At 47.0% G+C, this 21,540-nt stretch overlaps 1 protein-coding gene across 2 annotated transcripts; it reads right to left on the bottom strand.

Moving 5' to 3' along the window:
• Positions 1-9,653: 9,653 nt before the first annotated feature.
• Positions 9,654-18,336, bottom strand: LOC140403144 (sphingosine 1-phosphate receptor 1-like). 2 transcript variants are annotated; one of them, XM_072490821.1, is made up of 2 exons: positions 18,060-18,336; positions 9,654-14,874 (listed from the first exon to the last, which is right to left on the bottom strand). In XM_072490821.1, exon 2 carries the CDS (start codon positions 14,361-14,363, stop codon positions 13,242-13,244), a length of 1,122 nt encoding a protein of 373 aa, XP_072346922.1. In that variant the 5' UTR covers positions 14,364-14,874; positions 18,060-18,336; the 3' UTR covers positions 9,654-13,241. The 2 variants fall into 2 exon arrangements, with proteins under 2 accessions (XP_072346922.1, XP_072346921.1); XM_072490820.1 differs by lacking the exon at positions 18,060-18,336 and adding an exon at positions 15,147-15,274.
• Positions 18,337-21,540: the final 3,204 nt, after the last annotated feature.

Raw genomic sequence — 21,540 nt, 5'->3', positions numbered from 1 at the left:
TCCTCTTGACATGTGTTTCGACTGCTTTAGTAAACCACGGTTCCCTCGCTCGACCACTTCCTCCCTGCCTGACAGGTACATACTTATCAAGGACACGCAGTAGCTGTTCTTTGAACAATCTCCACATTTCCATTGTGCCCATCCCCTGCGTTTCCTCTCCATCCAATGCATCCTAACTCTTGCCTCATCGCATCATAATTGCCTTTTCCCCAGATATAACTCTTGCCCTGCGGTATATACCTATCCCTTTCCATCACTAAAGTAAATGTAATCGAATTGTGGTCACTATCACCAAAGTGCTCACCTACCTCCAAATCTAACACCTGTCCTGGTTCATTACCCAGTACCAAATCCAATATGACCTCACCTCTCGTTGGCCTATCTACATACTGTGTCAGGAAACCCTCCTGCATGCATTGGACAAAAACGGACCCATCTAAAGTACTCGAACTATAGCGTTTCCAGTCAATTTTGGAAAGTTAAAGTCCCCCATAACAACTACCCTGTTGCTTTCGCTCCTATCCAGAATCATCTTTGCAATCCTTTCCTCTACATTTCTGGAACTTTTTGGAGGCTTATAGAAAACCCCTAGCAGGGTGACCTCTCCTTTCCTGTTTCTAACCTCAGCCCATACTACCTCAGTAGACGAATCCTCATCCTCACCGTAATACTGTCCTTGACTAACAATGCCACCCCTCCCCCTCTTTTACCACCTTCCCTGAGCTTACTGAAATATCTAAACTCCGGCACCTGCAACAACCATTCCTGTCCCTGCTCTATCCATGTCTCCGATATGGCCACAACGTCGAAGTCCCAGGTACCAGCCCATGCCGCAAGTTCACCCACCTTATTCCGGATGCTCCTGGCATTGAAGAAGACACACTTTAAACCACCTTCCTGCCTGTCGGTACACTCCTGCAACTTTGAGACCTTACTCATGACCTCACTACTCTCAACCTCCTGTATACTGGAGCTACAATTCAGGTTCCCAATCCCCTGCTGAACTAGCTTAAACCCTCCTGAAGAGCATTAGCAAATTTCCCCCCCAGGATATTGGTACCCCTCTGGTGCAGATGTAGACCATCCCGTTTGTAGAGGTCCCACCTACCCCAGAATGAGCCCCAATTATCCAGGAATCTGAAACCCTCCCTCCTGCACCATCCCTGTAGCCACGTGTTCAACTCCTCTCTCTCCCTATTCCTCGTCTCGCTAGCATGTGGCACAGGTAACAACCCAGAGATAATAACTTTGTTTGTCCTAGATCTAAGTTTCCACCCTAGCTCCCTGAATTCCTGCCTTACATCCCTATCCCTCCCTATGTCGTTGGTACCTATGTGGACCATGACTTGGGGCTGCTCCCCCTCCCCCTTAAGGATCCCGAAAACACGTTCCGAGACATCACGGACCCTGGCACCTGGGAGGCAACACACCAACCGCGAGTCTCTCTCGTTCCCACAGAATTTCCTATCTATCCCCCTAACTATGGAGTCTCCAATGACTAATGCTCTACTCCCCTCCCCCTTCCCTTCTGAGCAACAGGGACAGACTGTGCCAGAGACCTGTACCCCATGGCTTACCCCTCGTAAGTCCCCCCCCTCCCCCAACAGTATCCAAAGCGGTATACTTGTTACTAAGGGGAACGACCACAGAGGATCCCTGTACTGACTGCTTCATCCTAGCCCCTCTCACCGTCACCCATCTATCTTTATTCTTCGGAGTAACTACATCCCTGAAGCTTCTATCTATAACCACCTCTGCCTCCCGAATGATCCGAAGTTCATCCAGCTCCAGTTCCCTAATGCGGTTTCTGAGGAGCTGCAGATGGGTGCACTTCCCACAGATGAAATCAGCAGGGACACTGACGGCGTCCCTCACCACAAACATTCCGCAGGAGGAACATTGCACTGCCTTCCCTGCCATCCCCTCTAGGTAAAAAAAAGAAAAAGAAAGAAAGAGCTTACCTGTTATTCATTCTAACCCTCAGGTTAAAGGAGGTGGAAGAATGGGGGACACTACAAGTGTAGTGTCTAGGGTTTAGAAACTGCCCAACTTAAATACAGGTAAAAATAAAACACTTAACCAGCAACCACTGCGCCCCACACGAAAACAGCAATCAGCTGTTTGGGCTTGCGCAAACAATTTAAATCTTTACTGCTTACCCAGCAGTCACTCTGTCCTCACTCTGACTGGATTCAGCTGGAAACTCCCTCCAGTAAGTTTAAAAAATATTTACTCCCCTTCTCAGCAAGCACTCACTCAGCAACCACTGTGCCCCGCACGATAACACCTCAGGAAAAAGAAAAACTACTTACCAGTCATCAGTCAATCACTTACCTGCAGGCTGTGATGTCACGGTTCAACTGCTTTCTACTTCTACCTGCCCTCAAGCCTTCCTCTCGGCTGGGATCCTTACAACGGTTGTTGTTTTTTTGGTTAGAGGAGGGGGTAGGGAGGGAAACACTGAAGAAGTGTTTTGGGTTTAAGTGTCACTTGACAACAGCTCCTCCACAGACCACCTTCAAGTTACGGTGACCACAATGCACGTATGCAAATTTCCCCCGCAACAGCCAATCACCAGCTCCACTCTACTGCCCTCTGCTGGATGATATTACTTTTTCCACAAGCCAAAGGCCCATGTTACATGACTCCTCGCTATCAGGTCTTTGACATCCATTGTCTGGATTCCAGAGACTTAAACGTCTCAGCCATTTGGAATTAAAAAGCAGGGTATGGGCCCCTTTCTCTTATCAGACAACCCATCTCCTTCTGGCCTGCCTGCATTTTTAAATGCAGATTGCCTTTATATAGCTCTTTTTGAAGTTGGGCTGCACAGTCCTCAGAGATAAGAAACTGTAAGTTTTCCTAACATTGCCACGTGACTTCCTTTGTGTTCAGGGTTTACAGACATGATGGTTTCAGCCATTTTAAAGGTTTTTGTTCAGGTTTTAAAATTTTTGAAATAACTGCACATATCCATATTATATACAGTGGTGATTGTTATCAGTGTGTTTAAGGGAAAGCTAGATAGGTACAAGAAGTTAAATGAATTGAAGGATATGTTAATAAGGTTAGATGCAGTAAAGCAGAACTATGTTCTTTGGAGCATAGACCTGTTGCACCAGCTGGCCTGTTTCTGTGCTGTAAAAGTTCAATGATTTTTGGACTTTTAGAACCAACAGAGAGAGGAGATTTGCACCATAAATCAAAACTGGGTTGGAATTGGGATCCCGAAGATGAAAGCAGTATAAGAAATAAAAACAGAAAATGCTGGTAATGGACAGCATGTGTGCCAGCACAGATTAAAGTTTTTGAACAGATCCATCCCTAGAACTCAGGAAAGGAGTGTGCGCATGTCCATTGGCAAGAAATTTTAGATATGAATAGTTAGTGGAGCAGCACTGTGTGCAAAAGTCTGACTTAGTCTGTAGTTATTCCTTAATAGAACTGTAATATTTTGACTTGCTGTTGATGTTAATAAGCATATGCATTCCGAATGGGGTGGGGTAAAAGCGGAATCAGAGATCAGGGTGCATAGTGAGACTGGCGTGGGAGAGTGGAGGAACTAGAACCCTCACAACATTCCACATGTGCCTTACTTAGTCTGTATTTTCGACACCGTCCATGTTCCATTCACTGCTTCCTAGACACTCTGTATTGCTCCTCCCCTCATACATCCCCTCTATCCCATAAGACCATAAGACATAGGAGCGGAAGTAAGGCCATTCGGCACATCGAGTCCACTCCACCATTCAATCATGGCCGATTTCAACTCCATTTACCCGCTCTCTCTCCATAGCCCTTAATTCCTCGAGAAATCAAGAATTTATCAACTTCTGTCTTAAAGACATTCAACGTCCCGGCCTCCACCGCCCTCTGTGGCAATGAATTCCACAGACCCACCACTCTCTGGCTGAAGAAATTTCTCCTCATCTCTGTTCTAAAGTGACTCCCTTTTATTCTAAGGCTGTGCCCCCGGGTCCTAGTCTCCCCTGCTAATGGAAACAACTTCCCTACGTCCACCCTATCTAAGCCATTCATTATCTTGTAAGTTTCTATTAGATCTCCCCTCAACCTCCTAAACTCCAATGAATATAATCCCAGGATCCTCAGACGTTCATCGTATGTTAGGCCTACCATTCCTGGGATCATCCGTGTGAATCTCCGCTGGACCCGCTCCAGCGCCAGTATGTCCTTCCTGAGGTGTGGGGCCCAAAATTGCTCACGGTATTCTAAATGGGGCCTAACTAATGCTTTATAAAGCTTTAGAAGTACATCCCTGCTTTTATATTCCAAGCCTCTTGAGATGAATGACAACATTGCATTTGCTGTCTTAATTACGGACTCAACCTGCAAGTTTACCTTTAGAGAATCCTGGACTAGGACTCCCAAGTCCCTTTGCACTTCAGCATTATGAATTTTGTCACCGTTTAGAAAATAGTCCATGCCTCTATTCTTTTTTCCAAAGTGCAAGACCTTGCACTTGCCCACGTTGAATTTCATCAGCCATTTCTTGGACCACTCTCCTAAACTGTCTAAATCTTTCTGCAGCCTCCCCACCTCCTCCATACTACCTGCCCCTCCACCTATCTTTGTATCATCGGCAAACTTAGCCAGAATGCCCCCAGTCCCGTCATCTAGATCGTTAATATATAAAGTGAACAGCTGTGGCCCCAACACTGAACCCTGCGGGACACCACTCGTCACCGGTTGCCATTCCGAAAAAGAACCTTTTATCCCAACTCTCTGCCTTCTGCCTGACAGCCAATCGTCAATCCATGTTAGTACCATGCCTCGAATACCATGGGCCCTTATTTTACTCAGCAGTCTCCCGTGAGGCACCTTATCAAAGGCCTTTTGGAAGTCAAGTTAGATAACATCCATTGCTCTCCTTGGTCTAACCTATTTGTCATCTCTTCAAAGAACTCTTAACAGGTTTGTCAGGCACGACCTCCCCTTACTAAATCCATGCTGATTTGTCCTAATCCGACCCTGCACTTCCAAGAATTTAGAAATCTCATCCTTAACAATGGATTCTAGAATCTTGCCAACAACCAAGGTTAGGCTAATTGGCCTATAATTTTCCATCCTTTTTCCTTGTTCCCTTCTTGAACAGGGGGGTTACAACAGCGATTTTCCAATCCTCTGGGACTTTCCCTGACTCCAGTGATTTTTGAAAGATCGTAACTAACGCCTCCACTATTTCTTCAGCTATCTCCTTTAGAACTCTAGGATGTAGCCCATCTGGGCCCGGGGATTTATCAATTTTTAGACCTCACAAACCTGGCAGTTCCTAGCCCCAAATCCCTCTCCCAACTTGACTGCCAGAACCCTGCCAGAGACAGGCTGCTTGATGGACGTCCTGCCCAAACCTGGGTCTGCCTGACCCTCCACCCAAGACTCCAGGCTTACCTGACTCTCTGCCCCACTGCTGGGCCTGCCTGACCCTCCACCCAAGACCCCAGGCTTACCTGACTCTCTGCCCCAAGACCTGGGCCTGCTTGACCCTCCACCCAAGACTCCAGGCTTACCTGACTCTCTGCCCCAAGAGCTGGGCTGCTTAACCCTCCACCCAAGACTCCAGGCTTACCTGACTCTCTGCCCCAAGACCTGGGCCTGCCTGACCCTCCACCCAAGACTCCAAGCTTACCTGACTCTCTGCCCAAAGAGCTAGGCCTGCTTGACCCTCCACCCAAGACTCCAGGCTTACCTGACTCTCTGCCCCAATGCTGGGCCTGCCTGACCCTCCACCCAAGACTCCAGGCTTACCTGACTCTCTGCCCCAATGCTGGGCCTGCCTGACCCTCCACCCAAGACTCCAGGCTTACCTGACTCTCTGCCCCAAGAGCTGGGCCTGCTTGACCCTCCGCCCAAGTCTCCAGGCTTACCTGACTCTCTGCCCCAAGATTTGTGTCTGCCTGATCCTCTGTCCTGAGACTCTTTGAAGTCACAGAACCTGCCACACCCTTCGCCAAGTTGTTCCAGTACAGCTCCACGCTGGCTTCTAACCGACAATAAAGAAATTGCCCAGATATGTCCTGTCCACAGAAAACAGGACGAATCCAACCCAGCCAATTACTGCCCCATCAGTTTATTGTTGATTATTAGCAAAGTAATGGAAGTATTATCAGCAGTGCTATTGAGCAGCACTTCCTTAGCATTAACCTGCTCATTGGGTTCCGTCGGCCACTCAGTTCCTGACCTCATTATAGCCTTGGTTCTAACATGGACAAAAGAGCTGAACTCCAGAGGTGAGGTGACACTGACTGACATTCGGTCTACAAAATTATGAGGGGCATAGACAGAGTGGATAGTCAGGGGGTTTACCCCAAGGTAGAGGGGTCAATTACTCGGGGGCATAGGTTTAAGGTGCGAGGGGCAAGGTTTAGAGTAGATGTACAAGGCAAATATTTTACACAGAGGGTAGTGGGTGCCTGGAACTCGCTGATGGAGGAGGTGGTGGAAGCAGGGACGATAGTGACATTTAAGGGGAATCTTGACAAATACATGAATAGGATGGGAATAGAGAGATACGGACTCGGGAAGTGTAGAGGATTGTAGTTTAGTCGGGCAGCATGGTCGGCACGGGCTTGGAGGGCCGAAGGGCCTGTTCCTGCGCTGTACTTTTCTTTGTTCTTTGTATTAAGCACCATGTGTAGATGACTGATATACATTATCGCTTGTGACTTCTTTATTTCCATTGCTCCCTGACACCTTCTGAATTGAAGACAAGTGACTCATATTTGGATAAAATTGAACAGATCCTTGCAACTCTCTGGTTATCCATTACAGTGGCCATTCACCAAGGGTAAAACTCATTGAGTTAATTTATAATAATAGCAAGGACCACTATTCATGATCAGGGGTGTCAATTCTGATTGTCATTCCCTATTATCCCAGTATGTGGAACCTAAGGCTGCTCAAATGAGATTTGCTAGCTCAGCACAACCAAGGATTCAGTAAGGACTTTCTTGGTCTGTATGGCTGAGTGCCACACCACAGGGTGCATTAACCCACTAAACCAATTGGGAGGGGAGGAAGGCTGTGAGGGATTTACTGTGCTGCAGCAATGTTAATTTGAGGTGGGTCACATATTAGTTTAATTACTGCTTGCTTTATACTGCTGTGACTTTTTAAATGATATTTGTCTCAAGGCTATAAGAATCTTAAGTGGATTTTGTTGGCTAGATAAATGTCTTTGATGTTGAACAAAGCCATCCCACTGGTGATGTCAATGCTCCAAATTTATAGCTAAATGGGCACACCAATATTTTAAAAAATCTTTCCCAGTTACCTGTGTATCTCTCAGCTACTCAAAGCTGACAAGCATAATGAAAGGTGTCCGCCCTGTGTCTAGTTCAAGAGTTTATCTGTTGTTGTAAATCAGGCAATGTCTGTAAACAAATGCATTTTTCTATATTTGCAAATATTGTGCACAAATATTATGAAGTTTACTTGATAATAAATCTCTGGAAACTTTAAACTCCTGACAGACGTGTTATTTTGCTGTTGATGCTGCTGCTTGAGCATTTAGAAATATGAAGCTGTGTTTGAGATGAAGCAGCTGACAAGAGTTGTTTTTCCATAATGCCTCTGCATTAGTGGGAAAGGATAAATTAGATGAAATGAAATGAAATGAAAATCGCTTATTGTCACAAGTAGGCTTCAATTAAGTTACTGTGAAAAGCCCCTAGTCGCCACATTCCGGCACCTGTTCGGGGAGGCTGGTACGGGATATCCCATCTGGAATATGTTTAAGTTTGTGTTTCTTGCTTTTGAATATAAAAAAAGACTAACATATTAAATATCAGCAGATTCTGCTGAGGAAATGTTTAATAATACAATGATTTAAACGTTGCTGCTAAGTAATGGATTCAGATGAATTAAATGTCTCAGAATTAATTTTGTGGAAATTAATGACTATCCTGGATTGTGCTAAAATATTATTTGGTTTTTTTTCCTGATTTACAATATCACTAATAGTCATGCCTAAGTGCTCTGTCTACTGTATAGGAACACTGTGTTCAAAGAGAAAATGTTTGCAAGTTGTTCCAAAAATTAACTAGAGACTTTGCATTTGCAATGTGAATGCCTACACAGTAGCTGTTGCCATATAAGTGTCAGCCTTGGGGAAGAGCCTGGCTATGGATTCTAGTTTCACACCAAACATTTTGATACTGATACTTTAATGCAGGACTGAAAGGGTGCTGTCATTTGAGGTTGGATGTAAATGATCCTGTGCTACCTTCTAAGAAAAGTAGGGGAGTTGTTTCAGTGTTCTGGTTAATGCCTATCTTTCAACCTACATTGCCTAAAACAGATGATGTGGTCATTTAATTCATGGTTGTTTGTGGGTCCTGGCTGCATTCTCATAATGACTCCATTGACTGCACTTGAAAAAGCACTTAATTGACTGTGATGTGCTTTGGTTGTCCGAAGATTATGAAATGTGCTAAGTACTGAAGCAGAAAAGAGGAATAGAGTATGGTAGTTGGCATTCATTCAACATTGAATAAATCAATTCAAGGGTTTGAGCCTTATTGTGAATACATTGCAGAACAGGGAAAGAAACAGATCGAAAAAGAAGGCAGTTCTCTGAAGTAGATTCTCTGGAGGATGGGTTATAGTTGAAAGGATTCAACTTGACTTTTATGACACAGCATGTTGGCACGTTATGTATGAATCTCTTAATTTTTGGAACTGAGAGTAAGGTTTTCCTGGGGTCAGTATCCCTTCCTGCTGCTGCAAACAGTGAGAATGTGAAAATGATCACATTGTATAGCTACCACTCTCATTTACTCCCATTACTTTCCCTTTCCTGTTGTGGATAGAAGGTGTTGACTTTTTGGGAGTTGGTTCCAGGGTTGCCATGCAGCCTGCCAGCATTTCTCAAAAATGATTATTCTTCATGTATAAACCTGCTGGCTGTTTCCCTGCAGAGATCATCACAGCCAACTTTGATTCTGTCCTTACTTGCCATCCCCATATTAGGATGTTCCAGCAGGGATCACTCAATATTGATTTGGAACAGGATTCCTGGGTAATTCCTTCCCTTCCTTATTTGTGTGAGATACAAATGCCAATTCTTTCACCCAGCTGCTTCCTGTCTAACTGAACAAAGTTTTTATAAATTTAGAGTACCCAATTATTTTTTTTTCCAATTAAGGGGCAATTTAGCATGGTCAATCCGCCTAACCTGCACATCTTTGGGTTGTGGGGGTGAGACCCATGCAGACATGAGGAGAATGTGCAAACTCCTCAAGGACAGTGACCCAAGGCCGGGATACAAACCCAGATCCTCAGTGCCGCAGTCCCAGTGCTAACCACTACACCACATGCCGCCCTCCTAACTGAACAAAGTTAAGGATTGGACTGGAGTCTTCTGTCTTGTATATTTTGGATAAACACAACATGGTGCATTGAGTCATCAAGAGAACTGTGGAATTTCTATGGAAGAGCTTGCTAAGATGTATATATTAATGGAGATATCAGTATTCTCTCCTGTCTGCAAATTTCTTTTCTATGTTTGTTGAAAGTGGCTTGACCTACATTTACAGATGATGACCCTAACTGACATTCAATGCCATACTACTCTTTTTAGTGTTATGTAACCCCTATTATTTACAATGTTAATATAGCGAATATAATAAAAGCACTTGAGTAATAAAACTTTATTCAAAATTTCAGAGCAAAGCATTTAAGTTAAACATTCTCATCAATGATTCTCACAGCTGAAACACCGTTTATAGCTAAACAATCACTTTATCGTATTGAACTTAGAATCAGCTTTGGAAGAATTCAAACTGTTCATTCCTCCCTGGGCAGTGCATCTGAATTGCTTCAATGTGCAAGATACAATAACAACAGAGTGACTACTTCCACACAGAAAATGGGATGCGGTGATGTGAAGGGATCAATATGACTCAGTTGCTTGGCTTTTCCCATCAGAAGTGAGACATTTTAGGTGCTGTCAGTCGGGCAGGGGGGCATACATCCTTAGAGGGCCCAACATTATATAATGCTTTATTCTGTCTTGCAGAATTGCAGACTCTACAGTGCCACTATAAACTTCCTTTCTTTTGCAGCGACCTCAAAGTGGGGAAATATCAGACCACACACAGTGTTAGCAAGACATCACTTGTGCTCTGTGTGACCCCACCCAAGCGGAGCGATATGATCAATTGCTGGTCTGTGTTGATGATAGGTGAAGAGTAAGGTGGGGAGTACAGGGTTACAGAGAGAAAGAGGGAAGTGGAGCATAGTTGGGGAGGGAAAGAAGGTGGTGGGGTAGATTCACAGAGTGAAGGAGGGAGGTGGAGGAGTTGGGGAGGGTTACAGTGGGAAGGAGGAAGATGGGTGTTGGGGTTACAGAGGGGATGAGGGAGGTGGGGGAGTTGGGGAGGGTACAGAGTGAAGGAGGGAGGTGGGGGAGTTGGGGAGGGTACAGAGTGAAGGAGGGAGCTGGAGGAGTTGGGGAGGGTTACAGAGGGAAGGAGGGAGGTGGGAGAGTTGGGGAGGGTACAGTGGGAAGGAGGGAGGTGGGGAGTTGGGAGAGTTTCACAGGGAAGGAGGGAGGTGGGGGGAGATGGAGAGGGTTACAGAGGGAAGGAAGGAGGTCGGGGAGTTGGGGAGGGGTTCAGAGGGATGGAGGGAGGTGGGGAGTTGGGGAGGGTACAGAGGGAAGGAGGGAGGTGGGGTGTGTGGGGGGTTACAGTGGGAAGGAGGAAGATGGATGTTGGGGTTACAGAGGGGATGAGGGAGGTGGGGGAGTTGGGGAGGGTACAGATGGAAGGAGGGAGGTGGGGAGTTGGGGAGGGTACAGAGGAAAGGAGGGAAGTGGGGGAATTGGGGAGGGTATAGAGGGAAGGAGGGAGGTGGGGAGTTGGGGAGGATACAGAGGGAAGGAGGGAGGTGGGGAGGGTCCAGAGGGAAGGAGGGAAGTGGGGGAGTTGGGGAGGGTATAGAGGGAAGGAGGGAGGTGGGGAGTTGGGGAGGGTACAGAGGGAAGGAGGGAGGTGGAGTTGCGGAGCGTACAGAGGGAAGGAGTGAGGTGGGGAGTTGGGGAGGGTTACAGAGGGAAGGAGGGAGGTGGAGGAGTTGGGGAGGGTTACAGAGGGAAGGAGGGAGGTGGAGTTGGGGAGGGTACAGAGGGAAGGAGGGAGGTGGAGGAGTTGGGGAGGGTTACAGAGGGAAGGAGGGAGGTGGAGTTGGGGAGGGTACAGAGGGAAGGAGGGAGGTGGGGAGTTGGGGATGGTACAGAGGGAAGGAGGGAGGTGGGCAGTTGGGGTGGGTACAGAGGGAAGGAGGGAGGTGCGGGAGTTGGGGAGGGTACAGAGGGAAGGAGGTAGGTGTGGAATTGGGGAATGTACAGAGGGAAGGAGGGAGGTGAGGAGGGTACAGAGGGAAGGGGGGAGGGAAGGGGGGAGATGGGAGAGTTGGGGAGGGTACAGAGGGAAGGAGGGAGGTGGGGAATTGGGGAGTTGGGGAGGGTTTCAGAGGGAAACTCGGACAAGCTGATTTCTATCCGGTGAGCCCTAATATTACATGAAGACTGAGTCAGGTTGACTGAAATGTCCTGTCATTGTCCAAACTGCTAACATTCACCAGGAGAAGTTAAGTTTGGGATGAGGTCTGGTGGGTGCCCAGCTGGCACGGAACCAAACTAGCAATGAGTGGACACCTACAGGGGGGGAAACTGTTAATAAAAAATCCGCTACAAAACCTCTACATCAGCTACACAGTGATGTGACAAGGCAGCTCTGTCTTTCCTCAGCACTGTAACCATGCACTTTATTCTGTACCTCCACCAGGAGCTTGGTGCAATCTGGCAACAACTACAAATGGCTTCATCTGTCCCTGAGCTGGAAGATGCGACTTGAATTAACCGGTTGTAAAAAGAGAGGTTGTTCGCTTCTGATGTATTTCAATTATCTGAAACTGAAGCTTTCCTCAACTTACCTGCCCCAAGTTGACAGGTACAGTCCTGACTAGCACTATTCCCTCCACTTCCACCCCGTATTGGGAGCCCCTGCTCGGGGTTACTGTGAAGCAGCCAATTTACTGCAGTGAGCTCAGATAAACGCGGAAAGGCCACAACAGTTCAACGTGGAAATGTCGGAATGAGCAGTCACGCTGTCCATGCGTAATGAGGAGGCAATGGATTTAACTCCTATCCTGATTATGCACATGGGCGACTTCAAGCGTGACCCTCTGGCACAGTCACCTCTTTTGACTTTGGAACATTACCTGGATACCGAGCACAGCAGTTAGGCGTGTCTACAGCTCGGAGCATATGTCAAGTGGCACTGCTAGCAGAATAATAGCATCACAGTGTGGGATTTACTCAAAATCGCGGCATAAATACATTCAATGCACATTATTTTCTAGTTAATACAATGGACCAATGTGATTTTGCCAGAAATGTTTGATAGTTTGCTGTTGCCTTATTTTCAAAGCGTTTTGGGTCTATTTCAGTCCCAGTCTTTCCAGGACCTTGTTCATGTATTTTGGGGTATAGCTGAGTTTGAAATCTATACCCACTGTCCTGTCCCGCTGCCAGCCAAATGTTAGTGCATTTACTCAGCAGCCCAAGCCCTCTCCCGGAGAAGGCTCGATTGCAGAGAGACTATCTAATCGTCTAACAAGACTGAACAAAGGCCATCGCTTTCGAGGTCGAAGGCTGTTTCTCGCCCAGTTTAAAATGTACAACATCAATGGTTCTTATTGTGCAACTTCTGGTCTTGCGACACGAAGGTGGGGCCACAGATAACTTCCTTTTACATCGAAAATGGAATTTTGGGTGATTTTTTTGTGCCTGTTTGGTTGTTCCTATTTGTGGATTGGGTTGCTGCAAGGTCAGCACCAGTCTGTGCTGCTGATATTACCAAAAGCGTTTCTATTAACAAGGTCCAATTGTCCTTTTGATGCTACATCAATTAAAGTCCATCTTAAAGCAAGCAAGCTGCAAATGGCTGATGTTGTAAATATCCAACATTGACCCTGGGGTTTTTGATGCCAATTGGAAAGCAGGCTGTGGTATGTGGCTAGGCACGGATACTGTTATTGTTCTGTTACTCTGCCAACATCACCATTCCCTCCATTGGGCGCCAGGGCGCTTTGCGTTGCTTGTTTGACTTGCATTAGCCTGCGCTCATTCCCCACAAGGAAAGAATGTGCAGTTCCCCAGACGGCTGAAAGACAAGGTGTGAGCTCAGTGTCACCCTGGACACTGGTCATCTTTCAAGTCAGGCCAGTGAGGTTCTGGTGGGTGATTGGGGCCCATTGCCAGAGGACAGGGTTGTGTGGAGAAGCTCGTGTCTGTGGGATGACCTGTCCATCTGACTGGTGCTGCAATCGGAGATTAACGCCCCGCAGCATTTAGCCTGTTCTCCTTCTTTGGTCAGACACAAGAGGCGCACGATGGCCCGGCGCATGTCTCTGCTGGTCAGAGTGTAAATGATGGGGTTTAATGCTGAATTCATCATTGCCAGTGCCAGGAAATAATCAGCCTTGTAAAGAATCCTGCAAGTCCCCACCGCACATGAAACGTCCAAAAGCAGCACAATGAAGAGGGGTAGCCAGCAGGCAATGAAGGCGCCCACCACAATGGTCACTGTTTTCAGTAATGCCAAATCTTTCTGACAGTTCCTTCTCATCGGGCTTCCCAGGACAAGGCTGTTACACTTCACTAAGCGATAAATCCGAACGTACAATATCACGATTGCAAACAAGATTAAAATAAAGATCAGAATGCAAGTCAGGATGTAGTTCTTGCAGTACAGTGGCAGCACGGTGGAGCATGCTAACAAGTTCCCAATACAATTCCACCCTAAAATCGGGAGACTTCCCAGAAACACTGATAATGCCCAGTCTGCAGCCACAAAGAGACGCGTCCGGCACATCTTATCTGCGCTGTGTAATTGCATCCTCACCATGGTGACATGTCTCTCCACCGCAATGGCCAGCAGACTGAAGACCGAGGCTGTGAGTGTGATAAAAACGCCCCCCTCTCTCAGGAACCACAACACCGGGGTCAGCTTCAGAGTGTTGGCACCGGACAACAATATGTTGACCATGTAAGTGACTCCTGCCAGCAGGTCTGATAGAGTCAAGTTGGCCAGCAAGTAATACATCGGCTTGTGGAACTTGCTATTCTTCCAAATGGCCACGAGAACCAGCAAATTCTCCAAAATGATAAAAATACAAACTATTAAAAAGACGATAGCGTGAGCCTTCAGCCCCGCCTTGTAGCGGCTGGGGGTCAGTTTGCCAGTGTAGTTATAGTGCCGGGCAACTGTCTCATTGCTGCAGTATTCCAGGAAAGTGGCGCCCAATGTCTCCTCAGCCCCTCTGGTCTCCACATCCATTCCGCCTGCTCCTCAAACCACTTCACCCCTTCAACAACTTCACAATGACGAGAATAAGATCAAAGCAAATTACTGCGCACCTGGAATCTGAAACACAAACAGAAAATAGTGGACAACCTCAGCAGCCTGTGTGGAGGGAGGAGGGAGCTAACGTGTGGAGTCTGGGTATGCTCTGTCAGAATGACTAGTCGGTCAGATAATAGAGCTGGACATCGGCTCCTGGTAAATTCATCGGGTTTAGCTGCTGAGTGGATTATTGATCTTTGATCGTTGCTGTCGTTGGAGCAGTTAATGCCGCAGTTTGCATTGAATGCAGTGTTAATTCCTCAGTCACTTCCACAGTCTGTTCTCAGGACTGGGCGCGGTATCCTGTTTGGTGCGGGATTGTCGATGCTTTCTGCACAAATCCTGCAACTGACACCAAATGGTTCGGGATGTCTGAGCGTCCCCCAAATCACCAAGAACCTCCACATGCGAAAATCGACAGCAGCGTCCCAACGCCAGGAACAATCTTTAATACACAAAACATCATTCTTATTAAAATTCAGAACCGCCAAATGTTTGTGCTTTTATGTCCTGATAGTGTTTTCCGGTAAAATGGAAAGTCTCCAATAGTTGAATTTGTAATCTATGTCAGGAGAGGGTGTGGGATATCGGCCTCCTGTGGAGTGTGTGTGCCACTCGGGAAGAGCCTTGGCAAGTGACTGAGCTCGGGAGCACTTGCCACACTTTAAAAACACTGAGCACTGGTTCTAAGCAAAAATACAATCCGAAAACACTTACTGTACCAGGTAGAAAATCTCAGCGGTGGCAGAACTCTTGGTCCACTTGAGCAAACTTTAAGCCTCCCTGTGGGGACAGGAGTGTTGTTAACAGCTGGCAGTGTTTAAAGTGCCGGCTTGATCGGAGCCAGCCGAGCTCTCAGGGGCGGCCCTAGCGCATGGTGGGAGGGTTCAAACTCCTACTGTCAGGGCAGGGATTAAAAAGACAGCATCGGACAAAAACTAACATTTCAAATGAAGGGAGTGGGTCAGATCTGTTTTGGAAGCTGCCTCATTGACAAAACATTAAATCAGATGAGAAGGGAGTGAAGCTGAGAGCAGATGTGTTAAGTAATGGTGCAAAGATGTGAACAGAGTGAGGGGGGGTGGGTAGACCCGTGGCGATTCAACCATCCAAGGGAGAAGAAGTTCTCCATCGTCTCCCACGTGCACAAAGTCTATTCACACAGTCTTCATTATGGGAGAGGAAATGGTGCATCCTGTGGTAGCTGGGCCGAAGCCCCCCCACGCCCCAATGGAGGCTGGAGGCAGCCCGCCTCGCTAACAAAGCGTTCTGTGAAAGAAGAGGACAAGCCTGCCATGGATATGTATCCTGCAACCAGAACGGGGAGGTCTCACCTTCCATGTTCTGGGAGGCACTGAAGGTGATGACCAGGGGGGAAATTATAGCTTATAGGGCCCTTAGGGGCAGGAAGGAAAGGGTATCTAGACAGTGGCTGATCAGCTCCATGTTGGTGTGGATGGGCGGTAGGCCTGGGGCCTGACCATGGAGCAGAGAGGAAAAATCTGCAAATTGAATTTGACCTGCTCTCCACTGGGAAACCAGTGTACCAGCTCTGTCAGTCACGGGGCCTTCTACGAACATGGATACAAGGCCAGCTGCTTGCTGGCACACCAGGTAAGGAAACGGGGAAATAGCACAGGTTAAGGACGGGAACGGTAGGATGGTCACAGCCCAAGTGAGATCAACGGGGCCTTTGCCAACTTTTACCGGGGACTGTACACCTTCGAGTCCCCGAAGGGAGACTCGGCGATGAAACAGTTCCTCGACAAGCTGGACATACCAGTGGTGGGGGAGAACAGGAAACAGGGTTGGAAGCACCGCTAGGGCTGGATGAGATCATGGACTGCATCAATTTCATGCAGTCAGGGAAGGCACCGAAGATGGGTTCCAGGTGAACCTTTACAAAAACTTCACGGCGGCACTGGCCTCGCACATGTTGGGGATGTTCAATGACTCTCTGTCGAGGGTTGCCCTGCTGTCCACTCTGACACAGGCCGTGATCTCACTGATCCCCCAAAAACCTCTGTGCAGTGCTCCCATGTCGAGTGTGCGGACAAACACCACCAGCTCTGAATATTTCTGGCTGCACAGGGGAACGAGGCAAGGCTGCTCTCCGTCCCTGCTGATGTTTGCACTGGCAATTGAGCCACTGGCCATCGCTCTCAGATCAGTGAAGGAGTGGATGGGCATTGGGAGAGAGGGCAGGGAGCACAGAGGTTCAGTCTATGCGTGTGAAACCCCCTGTCCAGTGTGGGCCACATAACGGAACTCCTGAGGGAGTTTGGAGTCTTCTCAGGTTACAAATGTAACCTGGATAAGAGCAAAATAATCCTGGTGAACCCCCAATGGTGAGAAGCGGAGCTGGAGGCATTACCGTTTAAACTTACCCAGACCAGATTCAGGTACCTGGGGATACAGATAGTTCACGACTGGACACAGCTCCATAAGTGGAACCTGTCCAGCCTGGTGGAAGAGGTGAAGATGGACCTGCGGAGATGGGATTCACTCCCACTATCCCTAGCGGGAGGGTGCAGACAATAAAAATTAACCTACTGCCAAGGTTCCTCTTCTTATTCAGAACACTCCCGACCTTCGTCCCTAAATCCTTCCTCTCCAGGGTTGACAAACTAATCATAGCCTTTGTTTGAGGGGGGAAAGAATCCTAAGATACGGAAAGCCATCTTATAATGAGGGCGACACATGGTAGGCCTGACCCTGCTGAACCTCCTATTCTACCACTGGGTGGCAAATGCAGAGAGAGAGGGGGTGATTGGGAGAGCCAGAGTGGAATGGGTCCGGATGGAGGAGGCCCCTGCACGGGGATGTCTCTCTGGGCACTGGCCACCGCCTCACTCCTGGCTCCCCCAAACACATACTTGAGAAGCTCGGTGGTAGTAGCCACATTAAGGACCGGAAACCAGTTCAGGCACCAGTTTTAACTCAGTTGCAACCGCCATCTGCAACAACCATTAATTTACACCGGCAAGGATACCTGCCACATTCAATACATGGAAATAGGACAGAGGGGATACTGACGGTGAGGGACATGCACATGGATGGTAGAGGTAGCGACCCTGGGGGAACTATCCGAGAAGCTCCAACTCCCGTTAGGGAACAAGCTTCGATACCTGTAGCTGCAAGAATTTCCCAACAAAGAAACCAAGACTTTCCCCTGTTACCCGGAAACACCTTACTTGACAGGATGTTAGCACTGCACTGGCTTGGGGGAGATAAATGTGGCAACGTCTATGGTCGACTTTTGGAAGAGGTAAGGGCCCCACTGAATGAAATGTGACAAAAGTAGGGGCAGCCTCCCCGTAACCCTCCCCGAACAGGCGCCGGAATGTGGCGACTAGGGGCTTTTCACAGTAACTTAATTTGAAGCCTACTTGTGACAATAAGCGATTTTCATTTCATTTCATTCAGGAGCTGGGCATAGAGATAAGGGGAGGACTCTGGATCAAGGCACTGCACAGGATCAACTCCACCATCACATGTGCAGGGCTGAGCCTAATGCAACTAAAGGTGGTGCACAGAGCGCACCTAACCAGATCACGGATGAGCGAATACTCCCTGGAGGTGGAAGATAAGTGCGAGCGGTGTCAGGGGTATCCGGCCAACCACACCTACATGTTCTGGTCCTGCCCTAGACTCGACGGGTTCTCGACCGCCTTCTTCCGGGTCATGTCCATGGTGGTTGGGGTGATGATGAAGTCATGCCCATGTGTGGTGGTCTTCGAAGTATTGGAGCATCCAGAACTCTTCACGGGTTGAGGGGCTGCGACCTAGCCTTCGCATCCCTGATCGGTTGGCGTCAGCTTCTGCTTGGACGGAGGTTGGCTGCACCATCCAAAGCCTCAGACAGGCTCTCCGACCTAATGGAGTTCCTTAAATTGGAAAAAATAAAATTCGCAATTAGGGGGTCTGAGGAAAGACACTACCATATGTGGGAACAATTCATCAGCCTCTTCGAGGACCAGTTCGTGACCAGCGACTTGGGGGTGGAGTGGGGGAGAGAGGGAGGCAGGTAAGGTGAGAGTGAGAAAGGGGGGAGAGAGCAGGGGGAGGGGTGAGGGACCTACCAACGACCAAAGAAAGGGGGAGGGAGGAGCACCCACACCATTGAGAGGAAAAAGGGAAATAGGTCTTACATACTGAAGGGTGCAGGCACCCACATATGAAAGACCGGGACAACATGGAAATGGTGGTTGCCCAGGAAACACTGAGAAATGAAAGGGGGCTCAGAGAACAAAACCAATTACCTACTCTTGCACTGTAACCAACTGAGGTAATGTAAATAGACCACCGGTTACTCTTTACTGTAGTAGCTGCATTGATATTTGTATGTTAACTTGCTAGCTTATTTAATGTGTTTTTTCCATTCTTTATTATTTATGGTTAGTTTGTTATAATGTTTCTCCATTATTATGTTGTCATGTTTTTCCATTATGTTCCGTATACACTAATGTAAATAATGAAATACAAAAACAATGTAAGATACTCATCGTCGAACAGTACAACAAAAGGTCAGTTAATTTCCTGTGCAGTTTGGGCTGGTACAGGATACTCACCCACCCTTCCCCACAGTATCTGGAGTAGTAGTAGCTTTAAAAGGGGAGCGGAATGTCCATTCGCAGTACAATCGGCCTTCTGTTCACAACATAAAAGGAAGAAGAGAAATAATAGGACAGCACCTTTTTAAAAAAAAAATTTGGAGTACCCAATTATTATTATTTTGTTTTCCAATTAAGGGCCAACTTAGCGTGACAAATCCACCTAACCTGGACATCTTTGGGTTGTGGGGGTGAGACCCACGTAGACACGGGGAGAATGTGCAGACTCCACACGGACAGTGGCCCAGGGCTGGGATTTGAACCCGGGTCCTCAGCGCTGTAGTCCCAGTGCTAACCACTGCGCCACATGCCGCCCCAGGACAGCACCTATTGAAGTTACAGAACTTGAGGTGCTTTTCAGCAATCCTAATAGAGATACCAATAGTGAATGGGAAGAGGAGGCAGTGGTTGAAAGGGTGAATATTGTCTCCCCATATCCAGAAGTCATGGGAGTAAATGCTGATGGAGTTTAAAACAAAAGCAAATACAGTGGATGCTACAAATTTGAAATGAAACCATAAAATGGTGGTAAACACTGAGCAAACCAGGTGGTATTTGTGGAGAAAGAAACAGAGTTAATACTGTTTGACCTGTTGAGTGTTTTCCAGAACTGTTTGACACTTGCCAGCCTCAAGAAGGCAGTCAAAGCAAAACATATGCCCAAATTACTTATAACTCAGAGAATTCACTTCCTTAAGCTCTCAATGTTCAATGACACATAATGCAAATTATGAAGGCAACCTTTCACCATTTTTATACAAGCTCGTACATGCCCTTGTTGCTATATTATTGAACTTTGTAGGTGGTACTAAAATATCTGACAGAGAAATTAGCAATTAGACACTCCTTTAACATTCCCACTCATAACACACATCTTTAACAGTCCTAATCTTGAAACACATCTTTAATAGTACCAGTTCTGACAGACATCGTTAACAGCTCCAATCCAGACAGACATCTTTAACAGTGCCAATCTTTACACATGTCTCCAACAGTCCCAATCCTAACACACACCGTTAATAGTTACAATCCTAACACACAACTTTAACAGTGTTGCTAACTTTTGGTTGGTTCAATTGGCTCTGTTTTATAACCTTTGCTCTCGAGTCGCCAGGTATCTTTATGATACCGCCACGAGGTTCAATGATAGTAAAAGTTTCTTTAAATACATTAAAAACAAACGGGAGGCAAAAGTAGACATTGGGCCGCTCCAAAATGACGCTGGTAATCTAGTGATGGGAGACAAGGAAATAGCTGAGGAACTAAATAAGTACTTTGCGTCAGTCTTCACAGTAGAAGACATGAGTAATATCCCAACAATTCAGGAGAGTCAGGGGGCAGAGTTGAATATGGTAGCCATCACAAAGGAGAAAGTGCTAGAGAAACTAAGAGGTCTAAAAATTGATAAATCTCCGGGCCCAGATGGGCTACATCCTAGAGTTCTAAAGGAGATAGTTGAAGAAATAGTGGAGGCGTTAGTTATGATCTTTCAAAAGTCACTGGAGTCAGGGAAAGTCCCAGAGGATTGGAAAACCGCTGTTGTAACCCCCCTGTTCAAGAAGTGAACAAGGAAAAAGGATGGAAAATTATAGGCCAATTAGCCTAACCTTGGTTGTTGGCAAGATTCTAGAATCCATTGTTAAGGATGAGATTTCTAAATTCTTGGAAGTGCAGGGTCGGATTAGGACAAGTCAGCATGGATTTAGTATGGGGAGGTCGTGCCTGACAAACCTGTTAGAGTTCTTTGAAGAGATAACAAATAGGTTAGGCCAAGGAGAGCCAATGGATGTTATCTATCTTGACTTCCAAAAGGCCTTTGATAAGGTGCCTCACGGGAGACTGCTGAGTAAAATAAGGGCCATGGTATTCGAGGCAAGGTACTAACATGGATTGACGATTGGCTGTCAGGCAGAAGGCAGAGAGTTGGGATAAAAGGTTCTTTTTCGGAATGGCAATCGGTGACGAGTGGTGTCCCGCAGGGTTCAGTGTTGGGGCCACAGCTGTTCTCTTTATATATTAACGATCTAGATGACGGGACTGGGGGCATTCTGGCTAAGTTTGCCGATGATATAAAGATAGGTGGAGGGGCAGGTAGTATGGAGGAAGTGGGGAGGCTGCAGAAAGATTTAGACAGTTTAGGAGAGTGGTCCAAGAAATGGCTGATGAAATTCAACGTGGGCAAGTGCGAGGCCTTGCACTTTGGAAAAAAGAATAGCGGCATGGACTATTTTTTAAACGGTGACAAAATTCATAATGCTGAAGTGCAAAAGGACTTGGGAGTCCTAGTCCAGGATTCTCTAAAGGTAAACTTGCAGGTTGATTCCGTAATTAAGAAAGCAAATGCAATGTTGTCATTTATCTCAAGAGGCTTGGAATATAAAAGCAGGGATGTACTTCTGAAGCTTTATAAAGCATTAGTTAGGCCCCATTTAGAATACTGTGAGCAATTTTGGGCCCCACACCTCAGGAAGGACATACTGGCACTGGAGCGGGTCCAG

This window comes from Scyliorhinus torazame, chromosome 27 (genome assembly GCF_047496885.1).
Source record: "Scyliorhinus torazame isolate Kashiwa2021f chromosome 27, sScyTor2.1, whole genome shotgun sequence".
In the NCBI taxonomy this organism is placed as follows: Eukaryota; Metazoa; Chordata; class Chondrichthyes; order Carcharhiniformes; family Scyliorhinidae; genus Scyliorhinus; species Scyliorhinus torazame.
This window is presented reverse-complemented; position numbering and strand designations above follow the sequence as displayed.

Excerpts from the sequence above, each read along its gene's own strand:
- LOC140403144 (XM_072490821.1), bottom strand. The coding sequence starts at position 14,363 with ATGGATGTGGAGACCAGAGGGGCTGAGGAGACATTGGGCGCCACTTTC.